The sequence below is a fragment of the Tupaia chinensis genome, unplaced genomic scaffold (assembly GCF_000334495.1).
Source record: "Tupaia chinensis unplaced genomic scaffold, TupChi_1.0 Scaffold144682_1, whole genome shotgun sequence".
In the NCBI taxonomy this organism is placed as follows: domain Eukaryota; kingdom Metazoa; phylum Chordata; class Mammalia; order Scandentia; family Tupaiidae; genus Tupaia; species Tupaia belangeri.
In genome coordinates, this window is record NW_006204543.1 from 440,676 (window position 1) to 452,765 (window position 12,090).

Consider the following 12,090-nt stretch of genomic DNA (forward strand, 5'->3'; position numbering starts at 1 on the left):
ACCTCCCCCGTCCTCTGACACTCTGCTCGGGACACTTCCTACTCTTTACAGGTGACCACGCTTTTCTGGAAACTGCCACGTCTCTTCAACACCCCTCTCGTGAGGGCCCCTGTGTGAGCCAGTATTGAGAGTCCCGATTCCAGAGCCCTGTCCTCCCCAGGGGAGGTGGTCTGTGTGAGTGCCTCCCTGGCCCACTGCGCATCGAAGGCTGTGCTTCCCCAGGCCCACGGAACAGCTATGAGCACAGACATGGCTTCTTTTCCCCTTTCCCCAGTGAGCTCTGCCCCACAAGGACAGATGCCACACCTGTCACACAGCCCACAAGTACCTCCCAAGCACCTGCCACGCTCTAGGTTCTGGGGCCTCACCAAGGCAGGCAGGCATCCTGTGGTCCCTGAGCTCGCCTTCCAGTGCGGAAGACAGGGCTAAGCAAGATGAAGGGCACGGATACAGACAAAGGCCACTGAGCACGCAGCATGGAAAGCCAGAGAGAAGGCTCTGCCAGTGTTGGCGGAGGAGAGCGGGTTCACGGCAGCCCCAGGCCCCTCCTCATGTGCGGGCCGTCTGCAGACATCTGCAGCTTCTCCTAGCATCACGCCAGCCAGGACCCCCGTGGTGCTCTGTGGTGGCCTGTGTTCTGACAGTTACTAACATGTCAGGGAAAGGCTCCAAGCCAGGACTAGTCTACGGTCTCCAAGGTCCCGAGCTGTGGTGCTTGCTAGTCTACGGTCTCCAAGGTTCCGAGCCGGGGTGCTAGTCTACGGGTCTCCAAGGTTCCGAGCCAGGACTAGTCTACGGTCTCCAAGGCTCCGAGCCAGGACTAGTCTACGGTCTCCAAGGCTCCGAGCCGGGGTGCTAGTCTATGGGTCTCCAAGGCTCCGAGCCAGGACTAGTCTACCGTCTCCAAGGCTCCGAGCCTCCAAGGCTCCGAGCCGGGACTAGTCTACGGTCTCCAAGGCTCCGAGCCGGGACTAGTCTACGGTCTCCAAGGCTCCGAGCCGGGACTAGTCTACGGTCTCCAAGGCTCCGAGCCGGGACTAGTCTACAGTCTCCAAGGCTCCGAGCCAGGACTAGTCTTCGGTCTTCAAGGCTCCAAGCCAGTGTGCTAGTCTACGGTCTCCAAGGCCCTGAGCTGGGGTGCTAGTCTACGGGTTTCCAAGACGATTAGGAGGCAGTCCCAGGCCCTTGTCACACAGAAGACATCCACAGCTCAGTGATGGTGGGACATGGCTTTCCATGGCCACCAGGTGACAAAGAAACAAGGCAAAGCCTAGCGCAGTCTATTTCTGGACAGCCCCTAGAAGTGGCCCGATGCCACACTAGGCCAGGGAACAAATGGGTGTGGCCAATGACACCTACTTTTAAGGGGGATCACTAAAAATACCATGAAACTGAAACTCAGTTTGCTTCTGTAGCAGCCAATGGGGGACCCGACCTGAACCGTGACCGTGGCGTGGCAGGGTAAGCTGACACAAGTACATGGCATGTCCCCACGTCATCTGAGCAGGGCGTCTCCAGCGCATGGACAAGGCAACGCACGCTTAGGGTCTGTTTACAGAGCCTGCACCCAGGTCCCTACACCTTTGACAAATCTTAAAAACCAGGTTTCACCTTGACGTAAAGTTATTCTAATTTTGCAATTACTTCCTAAGCATTAAAAACTTTAAGAAAAACTGTGCCAAGACCAGCAGATGGCATAACGGCTATGTCGCTGGGCTCCCATGTAGTTGACCACAGTTCAAGTCCCGAGCCTGGTGGCTTCAAACTCACGCCGGGCGCGTGTGCGTGCGTGCCCAAGATCCTGAGAGGAGAATGGAGGAGAAGGGATTGCGACGTGGCCATCCCCCCTGGGGGGTGATTTCTCACTTTCTGTCTCTCTTTGTCTTTTGGGCGAGTGCATACGCCCTATAGCAAAGAAAAAAAGAACGATGTTTCTAAAGTTTGCCTTTGAATATTTCATGTGCCCTGGCTATCACAGGGAATGAAGAAAATCTTGAGATTAAGTATTTTATTGAAGAAAAAAGGCAAACTACTTTTGAAATAATCCTGGACCAAGACTGACCTCTGGGCAGAGCCAGAGGCACGCCTGGTCAACGGCGTCCTCTTGACCAGCCGGGGACACGGCCTGGGCAGTCCCGACAAGTTCTCCCAGGACAGACAAACGCTTCCTGTTTTTCTGAAGTGTGCGAGCCACCAAGGAGCCGGCATCAGACTCAGGCCAAAGTGACAGTTTGGGTGAAGGCCAGCTTATTCCCTAAGGGGATAAGCTCAATTTATTTCCCTGTGGAAAGGTGAATTCCACAATCGGTCAGAACCAACTAACCTGAGGAGAAGTGGAGACCGGGGCACGTGTTTTGACCCCACACACTGGTAGAAAATGGAATTAAAGTACAATCTTATTCCGGCACAAAGATGAGAACCATAGAGTTCTCTCAATACCTGCATTTCAGTAGACTGTTTGAAGGCCTCCCCTCACAAACACATTTTAAAGAGATAAATCATTAAAAACTGCTTTTGGCCCTCCAGTTTTGAGCCAAGGTTCTCTGAAAGAACGCAGTGGCTTGCAGTTGCAATGAGGCTGCCTGTCCTACTCTCGTTGCGTAGACCTTCCCAAACACCTGTCCCCGACAGCCTGAGGACAAGGACACGGTGCAGCCGGGGGTCAAGTGCCATGGCGGCACAGCGGGACCACCTGGCCAGACCGAGGCTTCGGAGCAGCCCTGAGCGGACGACCCAGCAGGTGCTGCGTGCCTCCACTGCGCACGGAAATGCATGCTCCCGGCACTGCAGGCCTGACCTGTCCACCCCAGGAGCTCGGCACACACTGGTCGTCTTATAGCCTCTTAACAGTTAAAGCACTTTTCAGAGCATCTAGGAGGTAAAGGGAGCCACTCCTGGCCACGTGCTACCTAATTTTAGACAGAAACTTGGCGTGAGAGCATGCCAGAGCTCGTGCCTAACTCAGAGCCGCCACGCTCTGGCAGCCATGTGCGCCCGCCTTTGTCTAGAAACTCGTACATCGGGGGCACTGTCTACCTGCGCCCCGTTGCCCGTCTTCCCTGCATTCTCTCTCTGACAACTCTATGGGAGACCGAGAAGCAGTCTTCTGAGCTTTAGGTTCAAAAGAGGGATAATGTTAGACACTGGGGCAAGGGTTTTGGCTGAAACGTGGTCTAGAGAAGCAGCCAAGATGGGCCGGGCCAACCAGTGCAGACGGCTCCGAGGCCTCCCCACCCCACGCACCAGTGGCACGGTGAAGGAGGGGCCCGACCCCCAGCCCAGCTGCTGCCCGGGCCCCGGGCTGGGGCTCACCCTCGCCCCGTGCTGCTCTGGCTGCTCACGTGTGCGTGCCTACCTGCCTTCTCACCCAGGCAGACACTACTGGGAAGCAGCTGCGTCCCGTCTGTCCTTCTACCTAGCAAAATACAGCACACCGCCTCGCACATGGAAGACGCCAGTCTACACGGTGGAAACCTAGGCCAGATCATCACGACTTCCACTTATTAAAAGTGCCACTTGAGAAAGGGAGTGAGCACCCGGGAGGCCAGTACATGTTTGCCCATGAAAGACTCCTGCCGGGAGGCAGCTCACAGGTCTGCGGGAGCTCTGCTCTAAGACGTCAGAGTTCCCACAGACGGGCTCTCGGAGCTTCGACCAATCAGACGGCAGGTACACATGTAAGTATGAGCATGTACCTAGCTAGACTACTCACACGTCTACCCTGAATAATCCCAGTGCCTTTCTACTGAAGAACAGGCATCTCGAATGGCCAGAACCATAATGGGAGGGTGAAGCAGCTCAGAGGGGCCTTTGAAGTCATCCAGCTTAGCTTTCACCAACACAGCAAGCCGGCGAGGCAGTCTACGAGCACGCTCAGCGCCAGCCCACTGCCACCTGCAGCCCTGGCACCCAGGATACCCAGACACTCTTCTCAGGAAGGAGCTGTGGGCTCTGGTGAAACACTTCCTCCACGGAGCACATAAGGCAGGCCGTCCGCTCGGAGACCTTTCTGCAGACTTGCTTTGTGACTGCGACCCGTCTGCGGACCCCAGAAACCAGTGCACTCACTGCTCCACAGAGTGGGGCCCAGGGCTCTGAGAGGCCACGTCCTAAGACGCTGCATCTGCTGCACCAGGCTGGGAACAGGGAGTCATCGCCTCCACTGGCTTCACCAACCATGTGACCAGAAGAGCAGGGTGTGGCCCCGAGTACTGCTCCCCAGGCGGCAGTAAGCACTCCCTGGAAGGCAGGGGATATAAGCTGACAGGTCCTCCTAGCTCCGAGCGGGCCCTGTGGGCTACTGCTCTGTGGGTGCTTCTTTTTTTTTTTTTTTTTTTTTTGAGAGATTTTTGCTATAGGGCGCGTGCGCTCGCCAGACAGACAGAGAGAGACATAGAGATAGAAAGCGAGAAATCACCCCCCAGGGGGGATGGTCACGCTGCAATCCCTTCTCCTCCATTCTCCTCTCGGGATCTTGGGCAGGCATGCACACACGCCCGACGTGAGTTTTAAGCCACCGGGTCCGGGACACGAACTGCGGTCGACTACGTGGGAGTCCAGCGACATAGCCATTACGCTAACTGCTGGTTCCCTGTGGGTGCTTCTTTGACCCGCTAATCTCTGCCTGGTATGTGACTCAGTCAAGCTCTTGGTCTGTGGGGAAAGTTCTGGTTTCTCCACTGCGGCCCTTCTCCCAACTTTTCAACCTTTTAACCAAGAAAGAAACCTGCTGGTAATGGTCCTAACCTAAGGATAATTTCCATATGAGAATCTTCAATATTTTACAAGGTGATTTTAAAATTATATGGAACACTTTAAAGCTGCCATCGAGTAATGTGAGGAAATGGCTCTCTTAGTGACTGGCTCTGACTTTTCTTAGAGAGATACCCTATCACAGCCTCAGCTGTCTGTTCTACAGGGTGGCCCCATAGCAAGGCAACCGGAGAGCGCAGCGCGGACAAGACCGACAGGAGTCAGAACTGTACCTTTTTGGCACTTTCAGGCCCTGATTCATCAAAGCGAAACCTGACAATTCTGAAATCTTTACAATAAATAATCAACTCTGTGGGATTAAACTTCAGCTTCTGGTTGGGGCCTAGGACTTTCTGCTTCCTCTTGTAGTCATTTACTAAAAAAGAAAAAGAGAAGAGAAAATGTAAACTTCTTTCCAGTTATCACCCTTGTGTACTAGGCCAGCGGAGGCCCCCTCCCTGGACAGTGGTGCCGCATCATCTGTCAGTGCAGCTGTAATTCTCAGAACCTCGGAGGGGCGGTCGGTTTAACACTGCCTTTGAAGACCTTTAAAAGGAGCTTCTCTATAAAACCACTGCTATCTAGATACATGTAATGATTAAAATTTTAAGTAAAAATAGGACAAAGACCAAGAAACTATAATGTATTCCCATTTAAAGTAATTTATTGACGTGTTCCTTTTCATTAATGTTACTAGGAGTCAAAATTAAAATAGCAAAAATAAACCTACGGAAATAAAAATCCCAGCCAAGCAGCTGAGAGTCAAGTGTTTGCAAGCAGCACCTCGGGGACAGTGGGCACGGGCCCACGTACCTGTGACAATCCGCTCCACGCAGGTCAGGGGCACGTCATGCTCTCCAAGGAGGAGGTTTCTGTAGTGGGACTTCTGCAACGAGAATGGTGCTCGCGTTAACTCCTTCCTTGGAAACCGCGCCCTGGTTAGGCGCGCCTGCCTTTGAGTGGTGACAGGAACCACGAGGTGCCTCTAGAGAGCGCAGAGAGCAGAGCAGCACAGGCCACAGCCGCACCCTCGCCCCTCCCTTTCCTGCACTTGCTCAGAGACGCGCAGAAACTACACACCCGTGGGCACAGCGTTATTTCTCAGCACCAAAATGCAACGTGGACGACGACATCCAGGCTATGAGCACACACGCCTTCTCAGCCGTTTGTCATATTTTGAGCTGAGCCATTTGGAACCCATGTGTGGCTCTGAGGTGTCACAGGAAGTCGTGCAGCACAGGCTCCCGCGGGGTCTGGTCGCAGGAGTGGCTGCCCCTTGGGCCTGCTCATCGGCGTCCCTCGAGCCCCTCCCTCCCGGCTCTCTGAGTCGTTCCTCGACTCCACGTCCACGATGCCATTCTGCTCACGTTCCACGTGAGTGAGAAACCCGCTGGTTCCAAACAAACCAGGACATTAGGCTGTACACCACACACTGAGACTCAATGTGACGCCACCGGCCCCTTCAGGGACAGACTTCAGCGCATCTAGCTCTGGGGAAGTTGGTCACCAGCCTTTAACAGGTGAAACTCACAGCTGATTTCACAGTGCTGACGTCAGGGTGGAAAACAACGACATCTATCAAGAATAAAACCCTCTAGAGAAAGTTTACAACGAACCATTGCCCACATCTTCCACCTGTGAACGCTGCACGCCCACCTTCAGACTAAAGACCTGGCGAACACGCCACCCTGCTGCCAGGAGAAGCTAGACACAGCGTCTCAACAGCAGTCCTGGGTTTACGCCATCCGGCACATGCTTCTCACGCCATCGAGTCAGGGGTCAGGGTCTCAAAGGAGCTAAAACTACATGACAAGATGCAAAGCAACATCCAGAGGGGCTACCGTGCCCGTGTCCCAGGCCGTAAGTGCCTCCCGCACCACACGCCTGCTGACGACTGAATTCCACGCACGCACAGGTAGGCTCCAGGAAGTCCTGAACGACTGTGAGCAGCAGACTCACACGGCAGCTCTTTCAGCAGGAAGTAAGTGCCCAGCCGTCACACTGAGGAGCAACCACTACTATACAGACAGATGCAAGGCAGAAGCGCGGCCTTCCCAGACCCCAGCAGCACACAGCGGAGGGGACGGGAGGTGACTGCCCGAGCTGCTGTAAGCCAGAATTACAGGGCCGTGCTTTCCAGCAAGGACATAAAATAGCAACAGGCTGGCGAGGAGAGGGTTATGCTTCTTTGTTCATTCTTACTATACACTCAAAACCAGAGTCTGGCATTTTGGGAGAGTAATCAGTTAAAAAAATAAAACCAATAAAATGGGCACAATTTATCAGACTATCTATTAAATAACTAAGTTTTTCCTCGATATGACTAAGAAAAAAGGGTATCTTTCCTTTACAAGCAGGAGCAAGATTTGGAAGGGAGGAAGTGACCCCCTTATCGCGAAGAAAGCGTGGGCAATGACAGCAGCGAGACAGGGTGACACAGACCGCCTCCTCATCCCCGTCCTCCCGCAGGCCCCAGGGCGCTTCTTTCGCCTCGTCTGGGATCACCGCACACTCTCATAGATCGATCGTTATTGATTAGTCCGAATCTGTGGTCTACACATAATGCCAATCAGTGTGGGGGTCAAGGCCCTCCAAAACGAAGTGGCGTGCACACAGACACCCCAGGGTGGGCCCCGTGGCCCAGTGGGCAAGCCCTGTGCACGGGAGGTGAAGCCACATGGCCAGCCAGCTTAGACACATGCTGGGGCCGGCAGGCGGAGTGGAGGTTAAGGTGCTGGACTCACACGGCTGACCACGGTTCACTGACTGCGTCCTAACCCTGGCAGATCGCTCTCTCTCTATCTCTCTGGTCAAATTAAAAATATAATCATTAATAATTTATTTTTTAAAGTACAAGTTTATTTAAAAACAAACAAAAAATGCTGGGTGGGTCACTGGTGGGTAGTTGTTGAAGTGCTGAACTTCCACATGGCTGACTGCAATTCAAGTCCCAGACCTGGCAGCTTGAAAATCACGCTGGGCACAAAATCTCTGGAGGAGGAACCGTGGTGTGGCCATGCCCCTAGGTGAGCTCCCCCTCCCCCTCTCCCTCTCACTGTCTCTGTCTCTATCCTCTCCTGCAAGCACCCCTACAGCAAAAACTTGTAAAAAATTAAAATGCTGGGTACGTGTGTGCACTCCCCAAGCCCTGACAGGCTGGAGGAGGAGAGGGCCGTGGCGTGCGTGGCTGTGCTCCGTGGGGGATGCTTCCTCTCTCTGGACCTGTCTCTGCTGAGAGTGCATGCCTCTGGCGACAATGAGAACGGATGAGGAGACGCACCTGTGACGGCACGGGGTCGTCAGTGAGGAAGGAGACCCTGAAGTTGCTGCAGACCAGTTTGCCCCACAGGTCGTACTGGCTCGTGTCCGCTGCGATGCATTTCCTCACAAAGCTGACTTCATTCACGATGACCTCTCCTTAGGAAAGGGAAATGAAAACACCGGATCAGCACAGTGCACCACAGCGCAGCAACAGACGCCGTGTGACCTAGCCAGGGCACCTTCATGGCAAGGACGGCAAGCAAGACACTGGCTGACCACGGCCGGGCGCAGGCCCTGTGGTGCTCTCTGCCCCACAGCGGGAACAGGAGACACCGACCCCCACACGCAAGGCAGACGCAAAGGAAGACGAGCTCGGAGGCCCCCCGCGTCTGCACTCGCCACTCACTCTCCCAACCGGTGTCTTCAGTCCCGTTTGTAAGGGATAGAGTCAGAGGGCAACTGTGTCCCCACCAAGCCGAATCGGCCCCACAGTTGGGTTACACCTTACCCGGGCAAAGCTTGAACTCAGCCTGAGCTAGAGGGCGGGTGGGCCCAGCCGCAGCGGCACAGGCAATAGGGCAGTGTCATGTGGCCCAGAGCCCTGCACGGCCTGGGCTGAGTCCCGGGCCCACCTGGCACATGGGGCACACCATGTGCACCCACGAGCCCTGGCTGGCCAGAGGTGCCCGGCAAGGGTGCCCCTCTTTCTGTGAGGCGGACATAAACGCCGCAGAACGGTAAAACGTGATGCTGCACGGCTGGCCACGTGGGAGCTCCAGGCTGGCACTGGACACCCTGGAGGATCCGGGCCACGCGGGCCCAACCCGGGGCTGTCTGAAGTCAGGAAGGCAGCTGTCAAGACCAGTTACAGATGCAGTCTATCTTGACCACTAGTTTTGTTTTGTTTTTGGAGAGATTTTTACTATAGGCATGTGCGCTCACCAGAGAGAAAGAGACAGAAAGCGAGAAATCACCCCCCAGGGGGCATGGCCACGCCACAATTCCTTCTCTATTCTCCTCTCGGGATCTTGGCCATGCACGCACATGTGCCCAGCATGAGCTTAAGCCACTGGGTCCGGGACTCGAACCCCAGTCAACTAGGCTACACGGGAGGCCACTGACCCACCACGTGGGAGCTCCAGGCTGGCACTGGACACCCTGGAGGATCCGGGCCACGCGGGCCCAACCCGGGGCTGTCTGAAGTCAGGAAGGCAGCTGTCAAGACCAGTTACAGATGCAGTCTATCTTGACCACTAGTTTTGTTTTGTTTTTGGAGAGATTTTTACTATAGGCATGTGCGCTCACCAGAGAGAAAGAGACAGAAAGCGAGAAATCACCCCCCAGGGGGCATGGCCACGCCACAATTCCTTCTCTATTCTCCTCTCAGGATCTTGGCCATGCACGCACATGTGCCCAGCATGAGCTTAAGCCACTGGGTCCGGGACTCGAACCCCAGTCAACTAGGCTACACGGGAGTCCAGTGACACAGCCATTACGCTCTATGCTGGTCCCAAGTTGGTTTGTTTTTGTTTTTGTTTTTGTAAGAAAAAAGTAATTTAAAATCTTAAGGGGGGGAAAAGAGTAGATTAAAGAAAAAAAACAAAAATTATAATGTGCTTTAAGGAAGAATAATTATCTGTAGTCCATTTAAAGTTTGGTCATCATTTACAGCTTGAAACCTTAATTTGAAGATCTCAATCTAGACCTGTGAACATTGTTTAGCCATTAGGTTACAAGGTCAATGGTAGAAAACTTAGGGTCCTGATCTGCTCTGTTTATTTCTGTCTTTATACAAATCTGTAACAGGGGCTAGCAGGTGATTTGGGGGCGTCGGACTCCCACATGGCCGATCATGGTTTGAGTTCCGGAACTAGTAGCTTAAAAATCATGCTGGGCACATGTACCCAAAATCCCAAGAGAAGGGATGCAGCCTGGCCATCCCCACTAAGGGGTGGTTTCTCATTTTCCCTCTCTGTATCTCTGTCTCTCTTCTCTCTGTGAGCACATGCGCCCTAAGACAAAAAGCTAAAAAGAAACAAAAATCTTTTAACAATGAGTAGGACCTGTCGACAATCCCCAAACATCTAACAATACATGAGAGGTGAAACTATAGTCTCAAAAGTCTTGTAACTAAAACGTTATGATAAATTTGAATTGCAGTAGTAACTTTTATTCAAAGTTTTAAAAAATGCACAGGCTAGTTTTTGGGGCTTTTTTTTTTGGCTATAGGGTGCATATGCTCGCCAGACAGAGAGAGACGGAGAGACAGAAAGTGAAAAATCACCCCCCCGGAGGACGGCCAGGCCGCACTCCCTTCTCCACTCAGGATCTTGGGCACACACGCACACTGGCGTGAGCTTTAAGCCCCCGGGTCCGGGACTCGAACCGCGGTCACCCTCATGGGAGTCCAGCGACACAGCCATTACGCTATCTGCTGGTTCCTGCACAGGCTAGTTTTAAGAACAGCTCCCTAACTACTTGAGGCTTAAATTCAGATATGCCCATGTCAACCTCCACTGAGACCAGCCTCCTGCACATGGTGCACCAGGCCCTGGTCACCTCGTGTGAGCCGCCTCCCTCAGCAGCTGCCTCGGCCAGAAAGTGTCCCCGACACTGAGCTGCCGGCGGTCGTCCAGGCACACCCGCAGGAGGCGTGCCTGTTCCTCATGCCTGCTCTCCTCCGGTGCCCGTTCATGTGAGAAACCACGCTGAGCATCCCACAGTATCTGCTCTCTGGGAGGCACAGCGTACACGGGGCAGCAGATGGGCCTGTGGGGTGCGGGGCCACACTGGCACCCCTGCCAGCCGCACACTAGGCACACGCTCACAAAGCACTTCTCCACAGGTCCTCTTACTGACACGCAAACGGAAAATGTCAAGCTCCCGAGAGCGAGGCAGAGAGGAGAATGCATTTCTTGGGTTCAGGGGATGGTGAACCACAGCCCAGGGGTCAAATGCAGACCCTGCTCCTGTCACAAACTTGCTGAAACAGAGGCGCATGTACTCAGGAGTCAGGGACTGCAGGCTGGCTTCTCCCGACAGCGTGAGCTGTACACCCCATTGAGCTATTAGCACTCCATGTGCAAGGGCTACAGGCCACCGAGCTGGGGACGGGGACCGAGTGACAACTGCTCCCAACCAGCCCTGGAGTCTGGGGAGGTGTGGTGGGGCCCCTGCCTCAGAGGCAGCTGCTTTCCACAGCAGCGACCTCAGCAAGCTCTGGAGGACACTCAGGGCAGGAATGTTCTCCTGGGGTGGGGCATGAGCCAGGGCATTTGGAGGCAGCACCTGCTTGCAAGACAGGACTCTGCACAACTTTAAAGGAGGCGGCTCGGCCCTCCTGAAAGCCAGCTTACAGACCAGGAAGGACCAGGAAGGGAAGGAAGCCGGAGCAGCCTCTTGCCAGAAGGGTGTTCTGACTTCCTGTTTGCATTTCAGTCAGTGACCTTGAGGAGATCGCTTGCAGTAGCTTCCAAACCCCAGGGACAGGAGGTGTGCCCTCAGGCTGTACTCCTGCACTGTCCCCAGTGCCCAGGGTGCGGGGCTGGGGACGGCTCCTCCTGGCCAGTGAGGAGCCGCAGTGCCCAGCCTAGTACACCACAAAGCAGCCCCAGCTGGTGGTGGAGGCGAAGGCAGAGCTGTGAAGACAGCACAGAACAGCAGTGGCAGGGCAGGGCCGCAGACGGCCCTGCAGAAAAGCCTGCCAGGTGGGTGAGGGGCCCATGGTTCGTGACAGCCTGGGAGGGGTCAGGCAGCACCAAGTGTGTTTCTTGCAATAGGAAGATAAAGAAGAGAGGAAATACCATTCAGGGCAGTAAATTTCCAGATGGCAAGGCTGCAGAACTTAACTCCCTGAGGACCAAAACACGAAGTTACGTTGCTTTCCGTAACACCTATGCTCAGGAAGCCGACACGGGTCTGACGAAGATGCCACCTTCCCCGTCAACCCCAGGAAGGAAAACAGCACAGGACCAAGTCTTGCCGAGCACAGCAGCCAACAGGCCCAGAGCGCACACACCCGGGGCTCAGAAAAGGAGACCCAGCCCCAGCTGCCAGTGGCAGGGGAGCCCACAAGGG

The 12,090-nt window shown here is 54.5% G+C and overlaps 1 protein-coding gene across 2 annotated transcripts in view; it reads right to left on the minus strand.

Annotated features, from left to right (window-relative positions):
- MTMR10 (myotubularin related protein 10) overlaps window positions 1–12,090 on the minus strand; it is a 47,031-nt gene that overhangs the window by 29,348 nt on the left and 5,593 nt on the right. For both annotated transcript variants that reach the window (XM_006167238.3, XM_027767802.1), the window contains exons 2-4: window positions 8,033–8,169; window positions 5,566–5,638; window positions 4,986–5,128 (exon numbers count right to left, since the gene is read on the minus strand). In XM_006167238.3, the coding sequence (XP_006167300.1) occupies window positions 4,986–5,128; window positions 5,566–5,638; window positions 8,033–8,169 (353 nt within the window). The remainder of the gene's footprint in view (window positions 1–4,985; window positions 5,129–5,565; window positions 5,639–8,032; window positions 8,170–12,090) is intronic.